We start from the raw sequence: 19258 nt of genomic DNA on the forward strand, positions 1-19258 counted from the left end.
AGAAGAAATTTCTTCCTTACTTTACTTCTCCGTCAGGTCCTAAAAGCTAATGAGCTTTGGATTGAGAAGTACAGATATTAGCCTCGCGTTTCAAACTCAAAAATTCGGCCTTTAATAGAAGCCCAACCGAAGGTTTGTAACTGTTGCTTCAAAGTTTCGAGGCGGTCGTGGTGGGTGACTAAATGGGTGCTTTGATTGTATACGAGTTGTGATGAGTGTGTGAGAGATTGATAAGGGAAGTGGGGGGGGGGGGGTGTAAGCTGTGCAAAAAAGTTCTAAAGCGGGCAAGTCTAGTAAGACTAAAAAAGAAGATAATCCTCGAACGGGTGTGAGATGATGATGATGAACTGGCAATGCAGAAGATATGAATGGGAGGACGAGCTGGTTGGCCGGTTGTTGTTAGGGATGACTAGAATTATGCTAACGCGTACAATATGTCATTGATAGTTAGAAGAACTTAACATGTCATTATTATAATACATCAAGTAGGATAGTGGTAAATGTAGTTGTGATATCGAAACTAATATTAAACCTTTAAAATCAAGACTTTTGTATGTTTATGTTACAGTTACGCCCTCCATCTGATAAATGATGCCCCTTATTCTGCCTTCCCTTTCTTAGAGTCAACATACTCCTTCGCTTTCCTTGTGACAACCTCTACACTCTTTTCATCGCCAACCTTCTTTTCATATTCCATCCATTTCTTGAATAGCCCTCTAGCTTGACGTGCTGAGCACTTATCTTCTGCCAATGCCTTCTGAATAATTCCCTGACGGTTTCCTTATTATCGTCGCTCTCACCTCCATACTTCATCTCAACATCCAGGAATACGTTCCACAGGTCGTTTTTCTTGTTAAAAGTACCCAATAAGTTCTCAAAAAGTGTTCTTCCCCTTTCAGGATCACCATTCTTGAATTCGAGCTTGGCAAATTTGGTGATAAGATCCTTATGGTTGGATTGAGGAAGGGTTTGCATGGCGCGTTTGAGTAACTCTCTAGCCTCTTCTCTATTGCTATTTGTGAGGAGATAGTCGGCGTAGTTAACCCAGACTTTTGGATCCTGGGAGAATTTCTTGATTATGACTTTGAATAAATCACCAGCTTTCTGTAAAAAGATTAACCCCTCTTCAAATGTGATATCTTACTTTGATAACATACCTCCGTTTTTCCACTCTGGATATAGATACTAGCCAGCCTTTCATGCACATCCTGAGAATCGTTGTATTGACAGGCCCTCTTGAATGTCTCTTGTAGGGTCTCATCATTTCCATACGCATTTTCCATGTTTAACATTGCAATCCAAACATTCAGCTTCTCCTTTTCTTCCCTGACATCAATAGTCTTTATCGCCCTCTCTGCAATCTCCCTTGCCTTCTCAATCTCACTGAGTTGCAACTGGAAAGCTAGGTACTGAATCCAAAGCACGGAATTGTTCGGGTCACCAAGAAGAATCCGTTCGTGGTCAGCGACAGACTGAGGTTCACGAGTCGCCATATCCCCAGTCATGTCTTCCTTAATTTTACTCTTCTTCCTCTTCTTTTTCTTCTGCTTATCTTGGTCGCCGTCATTCTCCGATTCTGAGGCAGCGTCATGCTCCCGCTTATCGAGGATGCTACCAGTCCAGTCGAAACCGCCAGCACTCAGTCCTTCGCCAACGGCGAGCACGGGGGCGTCTTCCATATCAACATCTCCACCTTTATCTGATTCCTCGGCGTCACTGTCAAAATCCTACCGAATGTATTAGCACTAGATAGTTCTAAAGATATCAATGAGTATGTGTATACCTTAACATCCTCAAGATTGATATCACCATCCTCATCACTATCTTCCTCTCCGTCACTGTCCTCATCATCTAATTCAACCCCACCGTCTGAAGCATCGTCATCACTATCTTCATCCTCGAAAAAGCTCGCCTTCAACCCAAAGCTTACCCTTCCCTTCTGTACATCTACTTTTAGAATCTTTGCCTTCACTGGATCGCCCTCTGCATACAGCTTGCCAATATCTTCGACGACACCATCAGCGATCTGAGTTTTGTGACACAGGCCACTGATAGTTGCAGCGTTATCGAGTTGTATAAAGACACCAAAATCAACAACTCCTTTGATTCGTCCAGTAACAATTTGCCCAGCCTTCAATTCCGAGAGCTGAGTCTGCTTCTTGAGCTCACCTGAGATAGCGGAAGGTCGCAAGCTCATCTGAACATGACCCAAAGTCTTCTCAACGGCAACAATTTTACCCTCAACAAGCTGGTCCACGGTGAACATCGATTTCCAGTCTTTCAAGAACGTATCTGCAAGGTCTGAGACCTTAACCCAGGCAGTAACGTTCCCACCAAGAGAAACGAATAGTCCCTTATCAGAAACATTTTTAACAAAGCCTCTCCTAACATCCCCAACGTTGATGTTCGCGATGGTCTGAACTTCCGGGTCCCTAACTGTCAGAGTGGAAGATAGCACTCTTGATGGCCTTGCCGAAAGTGTAATCCGCTTGTTCGGCTTGTCTAAATCGAGTACACAAACGCGAATGATATCATTCTTGCGGAAGTTGCTGACTTTGGCCTCGGAGAAGTCGTCCGCGATATCTGTGAGGTTTATTGGTCCAGAGGCAGACTCGCTAAGTTGAACGATGACCTGGCGGTCCGAAACCTTAGTGACTCGGGCTGGTACAACCACTCCTTTACTAAGCTGATCGTATGTTAAGGTTGAAGCGGATAAGGGCCTCGCTGAGAGATTAAGTTTTTTGTGCTCGGTGTCTACGCTTAGTACGCGGGCCTTGAGCGCAGAACCTATAGGGAAATTTTTGGGGAGATCATTAAGCTGCGAAACGTCCTCAGACAGGTCGAGTCTCCTAATTCTACCACGAATGTCGGGCGAGATATTCACCCATACACACTCTTCGGCTATGTTGTTCACAAACACGACCCAGCTAGAGCCTTGGGTGACTTGATCGATCGTCAAGATGTTTAAGCTCCCCTTCGCAACAACGCTTGGCTTCGCGGACAACTCAAAGATCGGCGTCTTTGTGTTGGATGTCTTATGTGTTATAGCTAGGAAACGATGATTGCGAGCATCATGAATACCGAGGATTTTAGCGGGAATCACGTCGCCCTTTTTGTAAGACTCGAGGGGACTCTTCTTATTTTTGATGCTTTCCCACGAATCGAAAATCTGAGAGACGTCAATACGGCCTTGAATATTGTCTGCAAGCCTGACATTAATCTGGGTCTGCTGCACAGATACGATAACCACTTTCGTGACAGTTCCGGGAGTAAAGTCGGCGAGAGAGGTCATCTTCTCATCTACAGGGTTAATAGGAGTCACAAGGTTTGGATCCTTGGGCTCCTTGGGCTCTCTGACTTCAAGTTCGCTTTCGGGTTTCAAAGAGAGGAAAAACCTCCTCTTCTCTTGGTTGACCCGTGTGACTTTCGCGGTTACTGACTGATCTTTGACGTATTTGAAGTCAGGTAATGACTGTACTTCAGTCGGAAGATCCTTCTTGACAGCCAACCCGACTAGACCACCTGCAAACGCCACGAAAACCCCAGCGAGCGTGATGTTGTAAACCCAGCCCTTCACACTCTTCCCTTCTTCAACATCCTCAAAAGAGCCAAGGAGTTCTTTACTCTTCGCAGCCTTGGCAAGACTCGGTTTCATACTCAATGTGATTAGCCTCCTCTTTTCATTCTTCGCCAAAACCACCAAATCACTCAGCGTTTGACCTGCCCTCAACTTCTTGAAAGCATTTACATTCTTTTGCCTACTCCCATCAGTCAATTGACCAACGATCAGTACCCCCTTTAATCCACCCTTAATCTCCACGATTAGATCATCATCACTCTTCTCAACCACAGTCCCACTCACAAGACTGCCAGGTTCGAGTGCCTTCAGTGCCTCCTTTTGCTCCTCGCCAAACGAGTTAGGGTCTTTGCAAGATACCCTCATCTTTTTGCTTTCAGGATCGACAGAGAGAATATGTACGTTGACAGACTGCCCTACTCGAAAGTGTTCTTTCGGGTCTTGGATGTACGCCTCCGACATTTCAGAAACAGGAAGGTAGGCAGAAACCCCGGCGTAGAATTGGACGATAGCGCCTTGGGCCATGATCTTGATAAGAGTACCCACAGAGCGGATGCCAGGGGTAACGGACTCATAATCGGAAATAAGAGGGGCATCCGAGTTTACGAGTGTCTTCTTTAAGGTGAGGCGGAGCTGGCGTTTCTCGGGATTTGTAGAAAGCACCTACATGGGTCCCGTGATTAGCCTTTAGATCATCCAAATATAAACGGATCAATCCAACATACCCTACATCGAACCTCAACTCCTTCTCTGAATTTCTTCTCTGGGCTCTTCAGTTTCACATCACTTAAGTGATCTTCCGAGACAAACCCGCTGATTCCGTCCGCAATATTCACTGTAACCCCACCTCTTTCAAGGACTTTTTGGATTTTGCCCTTCACTGTCTCCCCAATCTTGATGTCTTCAATCCTCAAGTAAGGCTGCTCTAAGACCCTCTTTTCCGTAGATAATAGATATATCCCATCCATAGCGTTAAACCCAATAACTCTTGCTTCGTGAATTGTTCCTAGTTTGTATGGGCCACTATCTTTGCTCAAATCGTCAACCTTTGTTTCCGATGATACTCGTGAGATGTGAACAAAACCCGGAATTCCCGAAATGCCGGTTTCTAAAAATAAACCAACTTTAGGCTTTACATCGATGATCTTTGCTGTAGGGAGAATGGTTGCGATAGGGAAAGTGGTTGAAAGGTCTTTTTCGGCGGGAGGAGTGAACGCGAGAATATGGGGGAGAACTGAAATGGCGACCTTCTGGGGGTCGGAACTGGGGAAGGTGATAGTTACTCGTGCTTTGATCTATTTATATTAGTGAATAGAGTAAAAACCGTAGACTTAGAAAAGGCTTGATACCTTTTCTCCGATCTTGAATCTCTCGCCGAGCTCTTCCGGTTTCCATCCTGCAATATGGAAATAGTCAATAGTGGCATCAAGCATGCCCATTATCTTGCCAACAAGACCACCCTTCTTTCCAACCTCGGTAACAAGGACCTCGACGCCTGTTCCGGGGAGAAAAGCATTGATTGTTGGCGCCTGGCTGACCCACCAGGCACCCTTGCCCCCGGCAATTTTTCCTTTCTTACTAGGCTTCTGTTCAAGATCCGCAGAGAGCTTTATAATTTTTCCATTAGATCCAATTCCAGTGACTGTACAGAGCAAGACCTGTCCCTGGGTGGCCTTAGCCATTGTAAAGTCATGACCAAGTTCTTTTTTTGTTAAAAATCCTTTGATACCCTCACTAATGCCAAGTTCCATAACTAATCCGTGATCTTCAACACTGGAAATTGAGGCCTGAACTGTGCAGCCTACTACCAAATCGCCAGGTGTGAGTCCAGAATTAGCGAGTGATGGATCGAGGGAAAGTTCAATGCGTCGTTTGGTTTTGTTCTGGTCGCCGGAAGAGCCGGCTTTCGTGGCGACATCTTCGATAGAATGAACGACGTATGTGCGAAGATATTGGCCAACACGAAACATTGCGTTGAGATCGAAGGCATCTTTCTCATCTTTGGATAGAGATCCCTTCTCTTCTTGCTCCTCTTCGCTGGCCTCGTCTTCAGACTCATCAATAAGGGATTCGATTTTTTTAGTGAATGTCTCGGAAATCGAGGTGAGTGGGACGAAGCCAGTAAGATTATTTGGCAATGCTATCGCTAAATCCGTAGCATTGATTTTCGAAATGCATCCGAGGATTAGCATTCCGGAAGCCAATCTCTGCCGTCACAGAAACCTTTTAGTCAAACCCCAATTATTTTCGCATTAGAACTTACCTTGAAACTCAATCCCTCTGGATACGGGCCTTTGTCCTCTTTTTTTTGATCTTCCTTCTTCTCCTTCTTTTCTTCCCTTGACCTTTTTGGTTTCTTCTTACCCTTCTTCAGCGCTATCCCGCCATCTTCACCACTAGTTTTTCCAGCACCCCCGGACTCAAATAAAACGTCTCTGGCTGCCTCATTCGAGACCTGCTTAAATTCCAAAGGTGTCAACGCACTCGCGCCGCCTCTTGGAAATGAACTCTCGTCATCTTTCATAGACCGCAGTGTTGAAGGCGCTGTGGGTGCTGCGGGAGCTGTTATCGCAGCGGATTCGGATTTCTTAACATGAGGTTTTTTTGCGGGGCTAGATTCGGCGCCTTCTTGAGGACGCTTTCGTTTCTTTTCGGGTGCCATTGGTGGTTTCTTCTTTAGGTGGTCGCAAATTTACTTCTTTGCGAATCGAGGTTTTCCGCCGTGGTGTTGCGTGGGAAACTACAGGTACGTTGGAAATTTTTTTGGGTGCTCACTCGGAAGAAGCCTAGCGCGCCAAGACCCCACCTATCGGCGAACCCTAGACCCTAGATTTTACTAGCACTACTAGCGATGCCGGAATCTTTATTGATCACGTGACACTCGTATTGGATGGATTTGTGAAGGCAACCGATCACATGATCAATAAAGATTCCGGCATCGCTAGTAATGCCATGGAGCTCTTTAATGAAAGCCTGTCACCATAAAAAAGCCTAGATATAATGTATTCAATCAGAATAACATAAGACTGCGGTATTAGCTATAGAATCCTGATCACCACTTTATACATGTGCACGCGAGCACAATTCCGTACTTCCTATTAAATCCCTTTCTTAGTACTGTATTATATGCGCATGTGCATACAGTACAATAAGCAGTCTCTTTCCCGACCGTTAATTAACTTTCTACATTAACCATGAAAATATCTATTTACGTGAGATTTCTTAGCTAGCCAGTATATATACGCACTAGCTAAAGTGACGTGCAATCGCACTCTGGGTGTAGTATTAGTACGATCGTGCATAATCATCTGTATTCTTTGAATTACTCTAGGTTAATGTCAAATGAAAGCCAACATCACATAAGATACATGTATTCTTGCTCCATTCATTCCCTCATACGACTCCTTCATGTCATGTGCTTCCGGCCGCGGAATACTAGTTGATATCAGATATTACACGGAGACTCCAGAAACCCTTATACTCCATAATGATCGCCAGTAATTGTCAATGAGATATATACAATGCTTAATACGAATAAAGGAGGCTGTCATTGAGTTCAAATCGTGAAGTAAAATACAGTATTCAGGCTTAAGTTACTACATACATGCCAAAACACATTTAGCTATTGGCTCGTCCCATCTATACAGTCAAAAACTACATGTATGCGTCCAATGCCAATGCCAAGACCAGACCACCAATACAGTAACTCTATGTAGGTACTAATATCATTTTAGGTTTAGAGTAAATCTTGGTTGCTACACAAAACAAAAAGGTGTAGTATAGATCATTGATACATGTAGTTAACACGAGGAAACGTTCTCGAAACAGAGAAACAATGAACTCCGAGCATAGAACCCAGCTTTATTGCAGTAGATTTCCCATATAGACTAGAGAACGATTTGAATATGGGTAGCTATGACTAACAACAAAAACTCCATTTGTGTGCAAGAGATGGCTTCTATCATACATACACCACAAAACCTAAAAACCCCCAAAAGTGAAATAAGATCTCAGTAATCAAAATGCTAATGAAGCTAACGAATGTCCGTCCCTCTTTTTTTCCTTCTTTTTTTCGTTTTTTCTTGACTTCCTCTTTTTTCTTGCCCCGTTTTGAGTTTTTTTTTCCCCCTTCCCACTCTTCACCGACTTCAAAGCCAAAAACTCCCAATAAAAATGAAAAACGAAAGCAACAAATGAAATAGGGTAAGCGGGTGATAATGAAAAAAGAAAAACCAGCATTATGTCTTGGATTAATAGGAAAAACCCCCACCAGGAAACGAGATGTGAGCGAAAGTCTAATAAGTGACAATAGAAATCCGGTTATGAAATGCTCTTCTTTCAAAGTTGAAAAAAAAGGAATAACCCCCCTTTAAAGAAATAAACCTTTTTTGTGGCGTGATAAGCGGTCGGTCGCCCTTCTAGACACACTTTCTCGAACATATTACACGTCCCAACCAACGCCCACCGATGGGACTCCAAAAAACGTGCCGCTACTCCGTCTTCCACACGACCTCGAGAATGGTGCGTATGTGTTTATGATTGTCGAGAAGAGTAAGAAAATTCGTAATCGGCCCTTTCGCTCCTCATATGGTACAACGACTCCGCCGCCTCCAAACAGGCACTATATCCTGAAGTTGGTCCTTGAACACGCTAGTAGGGTCCGTCTCCGTTACCGTAGACATCGTTATACTGATGGTGTTCGTCTCCTTCCATTGGTGGGGTTAACGTCTGGTTGGCGCTCTCGGATCTCCCCCTGTAGGTGGATGATGATGATGTTGCTGTGCCAACTGCATTCCCTGTTCCGTACCCCCCACCGCCCCTCGACCCCCCCTCTGACTGGTTCCTCTGAGATTGCGACTTCCCATGCCAATCAATTGTCATGTTCAACCTTCTGTTTTCGACCAAAATATATATGTCGGGGGAAAAAAACAAGATAAGAAAGAAAAAAGCTTAAGCTCGGGTCAACTTACTTCGCGATACTTGGCGAGGTATATCTTCAAGGCCTCTGCGTAGTTTTCGAATCCCAGGGATGTCATGGCGAACAGAATATCTTCGCCGTTGACAGTCTTGCGTTTTTCTTGTTGACATTTTTCGGATGCTGTGACGCACGTGGCAGGGAAATTAGCCGATTCGTCAGATCAGATGTCAAGAAAACATTATTCGTTCCTGAGCTGAGATATCGATGCGTGTGCAGGGAATCGCAGTCTTGTATAAAACAAAATTCCCTGCCACCAATGAAACATCTCCTCTCGAGATATGTCATATATATTGTATATAACGCCAACACCACCGGTAGGAATTAGGACAAAAAAAATCAAAAAAGTAAAAATCAACATACCCTCGCTGGTTATAAATGATATGAACTCGCTCACACATTCCTGCATGCATTCCTTTGCTTCCTTTGCAATTTTGGCGTTCTCTGGCAACGCTGTTTTCATGATTCGAGCAACTGGAGCAAAATTTCGAATGTCAGCATCTGCGAGTACAGTTTGCGGCGATGTCGCTCTCTCTTTTTCCAAAGTTAAGACCGGCAAGTCAGATCTTGAGCAGGTTGTAGGCATTATTTCGAGGAATATCTTGACTTTCCGTATGCCTTGCAGTGTCCCGGAAACGGCCCAGCGCGGAGAAGCAACGCTTTTTTAGGGATGGAGGGGTGTGGAAGGGAAGGGGGGGAGAAAGGGAGTAAATCCAACAAATGGGAGGGGAGCGGAGTGCGGGGGCGGGGGATGGAGGCGTTCCTTCTTTTCCCCTCACAAGCATAAATAAACCAGGGCATGGCAGGCAGGCAGGGCAATTAAGATACGCGAGAAACTTGACTTTGACTCACCATTTGCAATTGGCAGCCATCGGTCCTGTTCTTTGACCTCGAAATCAAACACAGGCGGTGGTTGCGACGTTTCCGGCTGATCTCTATCCATGTGCTCCTGTTCGTCAGGCGACTGTGCTCCGACTTCCACCTCCAGGTCCTTCGAGGGGGAAGCCGACATGATGTAAAGTACTGTCGCTGTGTTCACACAAACTGGCAGTCAGGGACAGCGCGTTAACTGTGCTAGCTAGCTGGTTCGCTGGCAGACACGTCACTGGTATTGGTTGTCTGGTGTGCGCTCTTCCCGAACCACTGTGCTGGTAATGGGCGGAGGGGTACGCACTTGTGACGGCAGTACTGGTGCGGGTGCGGGAATGGAAAGAAGATGTGTGGGTGTGGGTGTGAGAATTAGAATCGATGTACTGGGAGCGGGGGACCAGCGAGCAGCCACGCGCACAGCAGCAGTAGGCAGGATGAAGCAGCTAACTACACTATGGTCTCTCTCACTCAATGCAGTGCTATATTGGAAATGGAGGGGGGTGTTTGGGAATGCCGGCAGTAAGAGGTATGTCCTATGCACAATACCTGATATTGATACGTAGGTAGTTGTGTCGCGATGAAGATGCGGTGGTGTGGTAGGTACTGGGAAGAAGGAAAAAGGAAAAAAGGAAGGACCCCGTATAAACCGAATTGAAATCGAAATGGAATGGCGGTCAACGAACGCGTGATACTGGAACCAAGCACACAGAGCCTCAAAATCAAACGAAAAAGCGTGAATAACAATACTCAAACAGCAACAAAAAAAACTTGGTGCTTCTTCCTCCGGAGTCCCTGCTGAGAGAAAACTGGATGAGATGGATGCAGAAGCCCTCCACCGTGTCCTGTCTACGAAAAACAACAACAAAAAATAAAAACAAATTCCCCAAAGCGACAAGTCTAAGGTCTCAGCCTGAAGTTCAACCAGTGGACAACACTCGCGCGTATTTTCCTCTGGTGGCTTCCTTGATACGTTGGTGTGTCCTTTCATGTCCAGGGTAGTCCTGTGCAGGCCCTGTGTAACAGAGACAACCCGAATAGAGTACGTCCACCTGAGACCTCCGTATATTATGTGGTCGTTGTGTGGAACGTCAACCACGAATATCTTACCCAAGTACCAGAAAAATGCAGTCGATACTCATAACATTTCCTGGTAGATCTGCCAGGGGACCATTTTTTTTCGGAGCCGTGACGTTTGATAGGTTATCGTCTGATGGCAGGACACGTTATGGTGGGCAGCGAAATTCCGTCACTGGAGAGTGGAGGTCGTCTCGAGTTCCAGAAGCCTCAAAATCCCTTCCACGCTAGCCAAACTAGAGTAACTACTCGCACATAAGACTACATGTACTAAAGTACAATCACGATATGAGTAGATATGAGAACGACAACCGTAATAACAGATCTCCCCCCCCCGTCGCATCATCTCCCTTCCTTTCACCATCATCCATCCCTCCATCCATCCTGAAACTCCTTCGGCATCATCACTCGTCTAACCTACGGAACAAAAAATAAAAAACAGGTACGAGAAAAAAAGGTACAGCAGCAATTTGTTTGGTCCGCAGCAGCAGCAGAGTGATCAGTAATAATCATGAACCGTTTGGCTTGAACTGCACGGCATGATGATGACACGACAGGCGTCCCGGCATGGCATTCTCTGCTTTGATCTCTCCACAATTGTCCGCATACGAAACTGACGAAGCAAAACATACACCCTGCCAACAAGAGCCGACGTTTGAACATGAGCCCCTAGTTGGACATTTTTCTTTGTAAACGAACAGTTGTTTGCGTGGCCAAGTGACCTATGCCTAGCCTTTTAAAAATAAAGATATTCTAAATGATTCACGGTCCCAAATGCACCTAAGGGAAAAAAATAAAGACAGGCTCTGCAATAAGACCTCCGACAGCGATATCAGCATATCAATGCGTTGTAGAAGGAAAGGCAGGGTCAGTTGCTCTAACAGATAAGTACGGCAGAATAACGCCTTGCTTCTTCGGTTCGGATGATACAAATCAATCAACGCGATGACGGCAACAAGCTGCCGCCGCGGACTTCCGAAACCCAGAACCCCGCTTCCCGTGCGTGTTTCAGCCTTACGGTTTGTCTAACGACGTGCAGGGGAATAAATATTCTAAAGAACTCCACAAGTACACCTCACACTCAAAACCTCGAGGGAGTGTTTCAGGTTTTAGCTCTGCTTCCTTCAGACACAGATATTCGCCAGTTGGTGTGTGCAAGGATATTTGTTTTGAAGGAACATGTATGTGAGGATGGTCTGCACTGCAGAAAGGGGAGGAATCCTATCATTCACTCGGTCGAAAAACTTCCATCCAATTCCTTTGTGTCGGGTCCGGAAACATACCTGGGAGGGACGTGCGTCGATCACTCTGAGACGAACACCAAATAGAGGGAGAAAAAAAAATCATCCAAAAGACAGGAAGAGGATGATGGGTTTGGTCTGCATGTGTGGGGCGGGCGGGGGTGCTCTACATGCCTACATACGTACAGTACGTGTTGTGCAACCAAGATGAATAATTATGGGCCAACTAAGAACCGAAGCTTTTCTGTCAACCATGCTGGGGCCAAAAGAAGGGAAGAAGAAAAAAAACGGACCCAGAAAAAAAAAGAACGGCATCCAGAAATCGAGAACTGACAACACATCAATCGGCGTGTCTATGTCTAGTACATTTAAGGTGCATTGTACCCAAAACAAGGTTGAAAAGGACGAACGAAACGTCATCGGCAGATATTGGAAATAGTAGCCTTTGTTTTTTCTAGCTTTCTGACACCTTTGACAGATCGTGGGCGGCTCAGCCACGGCCAACTCAGCAACATGATGGATTTTTTTTTCTGTGGCCTTTGGCACTGGGCTCCCCCACACATCATGAATTATGGTTCTGGGTGGATGTTAATCGGACAGCAACCCCTGTCCATGGCGTTATCCGATTTCACGATAGGCGGCTCAATCTGCAGCCCCTGCGAGGAAACCCGGGAGTCTGTTCACATCATACAAAGCTCATCGCAAAAAATATATACGAATAGGATACAAGGGACTAGAGTAGGTACCAAAAGGATTATATCATGCAAGGTTCCGAAAATCATCTGCTTCACAAGATGCATCATGTAGGGGTTACTTGTGTTTCAAACGAGAGCTGAAAAATGTATTCTTTTTTCGCTGGTTCCACGCCTTCGTCAGGGTCTAGTAAAGACACAGGGCAAACCGGCAGGCAGGCAAGCAGGCCGGCAGACAAAAAACGTTTACTCTACAACTGAAGCAGCGAGGGGCAGAGTCATTACAAGAAACAATTGCGTTGTTGTTCACCGTCGATGACGGCACGGACATACCAGAATAGACTGCATGCCCGTGTGTACAAATCAATTATGATCACTCTAAACACCCAGGTATGCACAGGTAAGTCCTTGGTCGTGGTTGAGAGATCCAGTAAAAAGACGAGAATCACTGATTCACCACTTGTACATTATTCTTGGTCTGTTTTCAATTAAACTCGTCAGCGTTGCTGCACCCAAACGAGAAAAGGGACCGGTATATGAGGGATTGGATGAAAAGATTGGATAGCAAAGATCATGCTCTGATCGGAGAGAAGAGCGCATCAAGGCTGAGCGCAATTGACAAGTGATAAGAAAGAATGGGTGAGAAGAATAAAGGGGTAAGGAATCATGATGACAATCATCGAGATATTGGCGAAGCAGAAGCAAAGGAAAGGGAAGTGCCGTCCGTACCTTCCACTTATCCATCTCTTCCTGTTTTTTCTTGTACTCCTTCACCAACCCTTCCAGAACACTTTTCAATCCCTCTGCATTAGTCTTGAGAGCCGGAATTACATCCGCGACCGTCCTTTCAACGAGAATCCCATTGATCAGGCGGAAACATTTTCGGTCCTCCGGGACGGGCGCGAGGGTCTCCAAGACTAGTCTGCGCCGTGTGAACATCGCATTGTCAGTGAAATGACAGGCGAGACACAAGGCAATTCAGAAAATGCCATTGTGATGATCCTAAGGGGAACAAACTTATGTTCTTCTGCCTCTTGCTCAACGTCTCCGATTTTCTGCGCAAGTTGTTGTAGAGTATTTTTGTAGTTGGTGTACTGAAGTTGTAACTCTGTCACGCACTCAATTTCCCCATTAGCAAAGTTTTACACAAGAAAGGGTGGGGTCCGTACCTTGCTGCTTCTTCGCAGCTGCGGGGGTGGCCATAGCTCTTTAGCACCTCGTGAGATGTTCGGTCGTAGGCGATGCTAGTCAGGGGGAGATTCTCGCGTACTTTTAGGCGGGGCAAGGGCAAGTTGCGGGCAGAGGTTCCAAAAACGCGGCTCTTCTCTAAAGCTCCCCGCGATGAGCTAAGCACAGTCCTTGCATGGTGGTCTTGGCGGGATGCATAAACGCCTCTCCCGATTCAGCGGTAAAGGCTCATCCTCAACCTCATCTGCAATTGACGTTGAACATCCTCTGAGAAGCGCCCTAACAAGATGCATCCCCACCTACATACCAAAGACAACAGAGGTATCTATCATTTCTTCTCCATCATTTTTCCCAATTCCCAATTTCACTTGCCACAATAACTGATCAATACGCCACTTAGGTTGTGAGGAGGTGATGGCAATCCTCGATGAGTGCCATGCACGCGGATTTCTCTGGAAAGCATCTGGAATGTGCAACCAAGCAAAAAGAAACGTCAATAAATGTCTCCGTGCGGAACGGCTCGAAAGGACCAAGAAGAACCGGGAGGTTGCGAAGGTCAAGAGGGCGGGGATTACGGCGAAGTGGACGGATATTGACGAGAACTCATAAATGCCGAATGAGACGCTCAGTGATTGGTTTGTACATGGCTGTATATTTCTTGAGTGTTGCATTTCATATGGAGTTTATATACGGGTCTGATTTTTACTCATGGATTTCGTGCTTGGTGTCCCATCTCTCACCTCAATATTTATTTCATACGAATTTGGTTATTTTACTGTGTATTAATGATGCTGTGCGAAGTTTCACTGTTATCGGCCACTCCGGGAGATCCCCCCCTCAGCAGATTATTTCCTGCAAGATACCCAACAATTGTAGTAAGCTTCTTACACGCGTTCATCTCCATAAAACGGCATCTTGGGAAACTCAAAGCCTATCCCTCTAGAAGAGCTACTGTTTATTGCATTTCAAGTAGTTTTTTTTCTTCTACATATTCATTTGTTTTATCGAATTCAATGCAGTTATATCTGCCACTTATGCGTGGCTCATGTCATCTAAGATCCACCAGTACAGTGCTACATACATATGTAACTCATCGCAACACCAAATTTACCATTTGTCCTTTGATTTCGATCTTTTGTTTTCTACAATCACTGACCGGATCGAATTAGAGGGGTCTATACCCACCATTAAAAATTATTCCTTATGACGAAATATCGTTACAGTATATACAATCCAATTAACTAAACCCTCGAATGCCTTGACGGCACGCACTGACTATGGAATTTTAAATAAAATGGCTGCGGCCATCTCCGCCTTATCGTCCTTCCCTCTATCGATGCGATGGTAGCGCTCTGTTTCCGATTTCCAACATGGCAGGGTCCAGCTGAGCTGAGCTGAGCATGAGCGAGAGGAAATACAAGCAATTAGAATTAGAACGTGGCATGATAGGCTTCAATAAGTGCAAAAGAGATGAACAAGGATGGCCGTATGGATGGCGTACCTGGCCCGTGGAAATTAGAATATGGGCGGATATAGCTCCAATAGATGATGAGTAAGTTGGTAGTTGCCAAGAAACCATGAAATCAAGAAATCATCCCTTCAATTCGATTCGATCTTGTATTTTATAGTTCTACGGGCGTTATATTAACTTTTGTGAGATATTTAATTTTAACCCTCTAAGTGTGGTAATGAATCATGATTTGTCACTCGAGAATATCGGGTTGTCAAGGTTTTTAACCCCAGTTAGTGGGTCATTAGTAAGTGCATTTATCGCAACATTGGAGACCCATAAAATACCTACCTCCATACCCTAACCCGCTCAGATAATTTAAAGGAAAAAAAATTGCTCTTACATGCTTGGTTGTGAGTGTAGTTAACGACGTAAGAATTTGGCAAAACTTCCCTTTTTGCCGTGGCAGAAAGAACACTGATTGAGGCACATCGATCTACACTCGCACACAGCTATCCATCACTTCTTCTTGGCCAAACACACCGCTCGAATTGCAGATACCCGATACCTAGCCAATAACTTATGATATGGGAGAATATATTTAGTGTAGCCATACATGTGGTGCTGGCGTCCAGATACAATCTATTACCTCCCGCTAATCTTGTACCTCCAGCCACAAAACATCAAAATATAGCAGCTCCAAAGGGGTTTACTAATCCACATATAGTTCCACCGTTCAAAATTAACATGGGAAAATGCCACGAGGAAGGCGGTTTTATGTATGTACATCCACAGCGAGGTCTTTATGGCAGTTGCGACAATTCGTAGTCATACCCTATAGCTTGTAAACGGATTATTGGATGTTGGGAATTATATGCCTTTCAGCGCCCACACGGCAGGCATTAATATACTAAAATGAGATGGCAGGCGTCGCACGTCTGCATACTGATATTGGGAGCATACTTCTCCCTTGATGAGTAGGAAGAGTCTCTATTTATTTCACTTCAATGCGCTTTATGGGCTGTAGGTTACCGATTGTTCACGGACCCCAACCGCGCTTGGATCACAAGCAATAACTCATGATAGCTTTATCACTTGATGCAGCGGTGATTATCATAAGGCGATAACTTCCGGCTACATTATACCAGAGGTCCCTTCCTTGCGCATGTAACACTACCCATTAAACCAAGTATATAAATATAGACCCATGCTCTAAATGCATGCAGTATCCGCGTGATAAACTTACTTATCTAGTGAAATAGTCAATTAAAACCCACGGGTTGCCGGGCCCGCCTTTCTATACATTGAATTCAAATGAGTTGTGCTCATGGAATATTACTTAATTTAATAAATTCAGTTTTATGAGTCCATGAGTTTCTCTAACAAACCAAAGCAATGCGAATAAAACCCCATGGTAGCATTAAACTGAAATCCGTCAATATCTCTTGATCCTATATTAACCATTTCCTTTGTCCCTGGTATCCAGGTATAATACACGATCAAGCGCAAATATCGAAGCCACCCCACTATCCTTACCCGTTTTCGACATCCTTGAAGAGAAGTAGTAATTGGTCGTTTGTCCATCGAGCAAATGGCCACGCTATATTTTTTTGATCCTTGTAGGCGAGATGTGTAGGTTGGATGGATGTTGACCAAATTATTTTAAGCTGACCGCCCTCAAACGTTTAGCCAAGCTCCGGTCATTACCGTTTTTGCCGTCTCCGCCGCCAAAATGAAAGCTGGAGGGCGAATCAAAAACACGTTTTCTAGGGGCGCTCTCACCGCTCTCCCGGAGTATCGTCATCAGAGTTTGCCATCCGGGCATTTGTAAGAGTTGATGCCCATCAATAACATCGTGACCAGTTGCCACCTTTGCTAATAACTCTTCTTCTTTCTATAATGAATTTTGTTTTTCTCTTGCCCCTTCACTCCGCATGTGCGAGGACGAGGCGATGAGAATTTGATCATCAGCAATCACTCGATAAAATACTAACCAGAAACGGCACCCGGTGTAACACTAACCTTGTCAAGAATACCCCAGTTTTTCAAAAAAGTTAGAAGATGGAAATCGCTGACGACATCTATCCCGCCTTGTGGTTCGTTTCCGCTTGAAGTTGTAATGCCTAATTGTTTTGCCACTGCGCGGTGGTCCTGAGATGCACCCGTGAGTTCCCTATTCTCCACGGGAAACTGACCAAGAGGAGCCGTGAACATCGGACGCTTTTCAACAGGGAATCCATGCGTCAAGGTAACTAGTAGATATTCTACCGGGAAACTTGGCTTTGCGTTTTCTTGGACGTTGGCTCCATATTCGTTGATGTGCCTATAAAAGACCTCAGGAATATAACGTGACCTATCATCCTCTTCTCTAACCATCATAACTGATGGGTCCGCGGAGGGTTCGATGATGTCTGCACGGACCATTTCGACTGCAGTGTTGGAGACTTGATAGGATGACACATTGATTCCGCCATCCTCATCTCCAGAGACAACGCACGTAACAAAACTGGACCCAAACCAGCCAGTTTCGGACCACTTGCTTGGATGGGGATTTTCAGCCTGGAGCCTAGCTGCAAACACAATCTCGAGGGAAGAAAGATAGTAAGAATCAATGTGCCTTTTACAGACTACTTTACCCGTTTGAGTCCCGTCATCGAGCAAATCGGTGTAGATCACACCGACTTTTCGAAGGCCGCACAGTGCTGCAATCTCGTTTACATCCTTCTCTCCTTCCCAGGGTAAGGTTAACGTAACACCATCCATTTCGTTCACCTGTGGTGGCTCATAGATTGCATCGACAACCGCTTTAATCCCCAGTGGGATTTCAGAATAGGGTTCTAGACGTCCGTAAAGATAACCAATTCTTTGACATCCTGTTTGTCTCCAAAAGTTTATAAAGTTATCGATCAGCGCTGGATCGCTGAACTCCACATGGTCTACCATCCTAAATGTCTGAGGTTGTAAAGTAATCGCAGATGGTTGGCACTTCGTACAGATACCTTCAGGCCACGCAGGGTGTCCTGACGGACAATCCTTGCGAACTCTGAAGAAGGGCTCAGATAGAGGAGGCATGTATGAGGTCTTTAGCTCAGGTTTGTTGGTACTAGCATTCGTCTTCCTCAGGTAGGAATTAAAGCTTAAATGCTTGATTTTCCTCTCAGATAGATAGCCCGCATCGTATGGTTCCAAAGGCATGCAGTTATCACACATTCCCTTCGCGCCGTGCTTGCATAATCTGTCTCGTGGCCTAGGGATCTTTCCATCTTGTTTTTCAAGTAAGTCATCGACAGGGTCCTGAACAACAGTTTCCCAGGGATTAGGGGTGTTATCGTGAGAGGTGTAGTCATTTGTAGTTGTAGTTAAACGATGCGATACATCGTCAGATGCCCGGATTGGCTGGCCATTAAGCCGAATACTGGCGGGTTGATTGCTAGTGGTAGAGGGCGCTTGTATTGGGACTTCCGAGACTTTGCCGTAAGAAAGAAAAAGCTGATCTCCATGACTGAAATCCCGGAAATCAAGAAACCGTAAGCGACCATAAATATTTTGGGGAGTTCTAGTGAAAGCAAACCTCAACCCAAGATCAGAAATTAGCATTCCTTTCAGTTCTCGTAATGGCCTTGTCTTCCCATTTGCCGGGCGATCAGAAATAACGATCGAATTTGAATCAACATCTTTTGGTAAATTTTCAACAAGCTAGGATGGTATTAACTTCGGTTGTTTATATGCTCTGAATATATATTCCCGAAGGGTTACCTTTGTGATGAGAACAGAAGCATCATCTGTTGGTTGGATGTCAATACGCCAAGAACCATCAGGTGAACGGAAACGTAGGATCATAATGGGTAGCGGAGTTTTTGATGAATTTCACTGATGGAGTTGATATAATAATAGATGGCTCTGCGTGGGTGTTGAAAGTGATTAAAGCAGATGAGGCGAATGGAGGGGAAGGTGAAGGAGGTTGCTACAGTAGAAGCTGTTGGACCCTCGTCGTAGGCAGCGTCATTGCTTCCCTGCCAAGAGCCTATCATGTTACTTACTAATCGCAATTGAACCATAACGGACCCAAACATGATAAGTCACTCGATTTTCGATATCCTTTTTTTTTTTTTTTGTTTAATTCATGAATTGCATTTCGATATCCTTCATCTGTATTGACGATACATGATTTTACCTGTTCAAAAGCTTTTT

The 19258-nt window shown here is 45.0% G+C and overlaps 5 protein-coding genes across 5 annotated transcripts; 1 reads left to right on the forward strand and 4 right to left on the reverse strand.

The window, feature by feature from the left end:
• Positions 1–32: 32 nt before the first annotated feature.
• On the reverse strand, positions 33–6239 carry LAJ45_07641 (uncharacterized protein; the record flags this gene model as incomplete). Its single annotated transcript, XM_046117197.1, has 8 exons — positions 33–54; positions 128–178; positions 680–1104; positions 1158–1727; positions 1784–4240; positions 4303–4872; positions 4927–5784; positions 5841–6239. The coding sequence occupies 8 exons, from the start codon at positions 6237–6239 to the stop codon at positions 33–35; spliced, it is 5352 nt and encodes a 1783-aa protein (XP_045969493.1).
• A 1988-nt stretch (positions 6240–8227) lies between these two features.
• Positions 8228–9564, reverse strand: LAJ45_07642 (uncharacterized protein; the record flags this gene model as incomplete). Its single annotated transcript, XM_046117198.1, has 4 exons — positions 8228–8422; positions 8548–8675; positions 8916–9026; positions 9405–9564. The coding sequence occupies 4 exons, from the start codon at positions 9562–9564 to the stop codon at positions 8228–8230; spliced, it is 594 nt and encodes a 197-aa protein (XP_045969494.1).
• A 3228-nt stretch (positions 9565–12792) lies between these two features.
• LAJ45_07643 (uncharacterized protein) lies at positions 12793–13632 on the reverse strand (the record flags this gene model as incomplete). The annotated part of the gene is made up of 5 exons (XM_046117199.1): positions 12793–12807; positions 12887–12907; positions 13159–13351; positions 13447–13537; positions 13599–13632. The coding sequence occupies 5 exons, from the start codon at positions 13630–13632 to the stop codon at positions 12793–12795; spliced, it is 354 nt and encodes a 117-aa protein (XP_045969495.1).
• Positions 13633–13904: 272 nt separating this feature from the next.
• On the forward strand, positions 13905–14226 carry LAJ45_07644 (uncharacterized protein; the record flags this gene model as incomplete). Its single annotated transcript, XM_046117200.1, has 2 exons — positions 13905–13938; positions 14018–14226. 2 exons carry the CDS (start codon positions 13905–13907, stop codon positions 14224–14226), a joined length of 243 nt encoding a protein of 80 aa, XP_045969496.1.
• Positions 14227–16724: 2498 nt separating this feature from the next.
• On the reverse strand, positions 16725–18907 carry LAJ45_07645 (uncharacterized protein; the record flags this gene model as incomplete). Its single annotated transcript, XM_046117201.1, has 4 exons — positions 16725–16961; positions 17090–18569; positions 18639–18763; positions 18824–18907. The coding sequence occupies 4 exons, from the start codon at positions 18905–18907 to the stop codon at positions 16725–16727; spliced, it is 1926 nt and encodes a 641-aa protein (XP_045969497.1).
• Positions 18908–19258: the final 351 nt, after the last annotated feature.

Source organism: Morchella importuna (assembly GCF_003444635.1).
Source record: "Morchella importuna strain M04M26 chromosome Unknown Morimp01GS025, whole genome shotgun sequence".
Lineage (NCBI taxonomy): Eukaryota > Fungi > Ascomycota > Pezizomycetes > Pezizales > Morchellaceae > Morchella > Morchella importuna.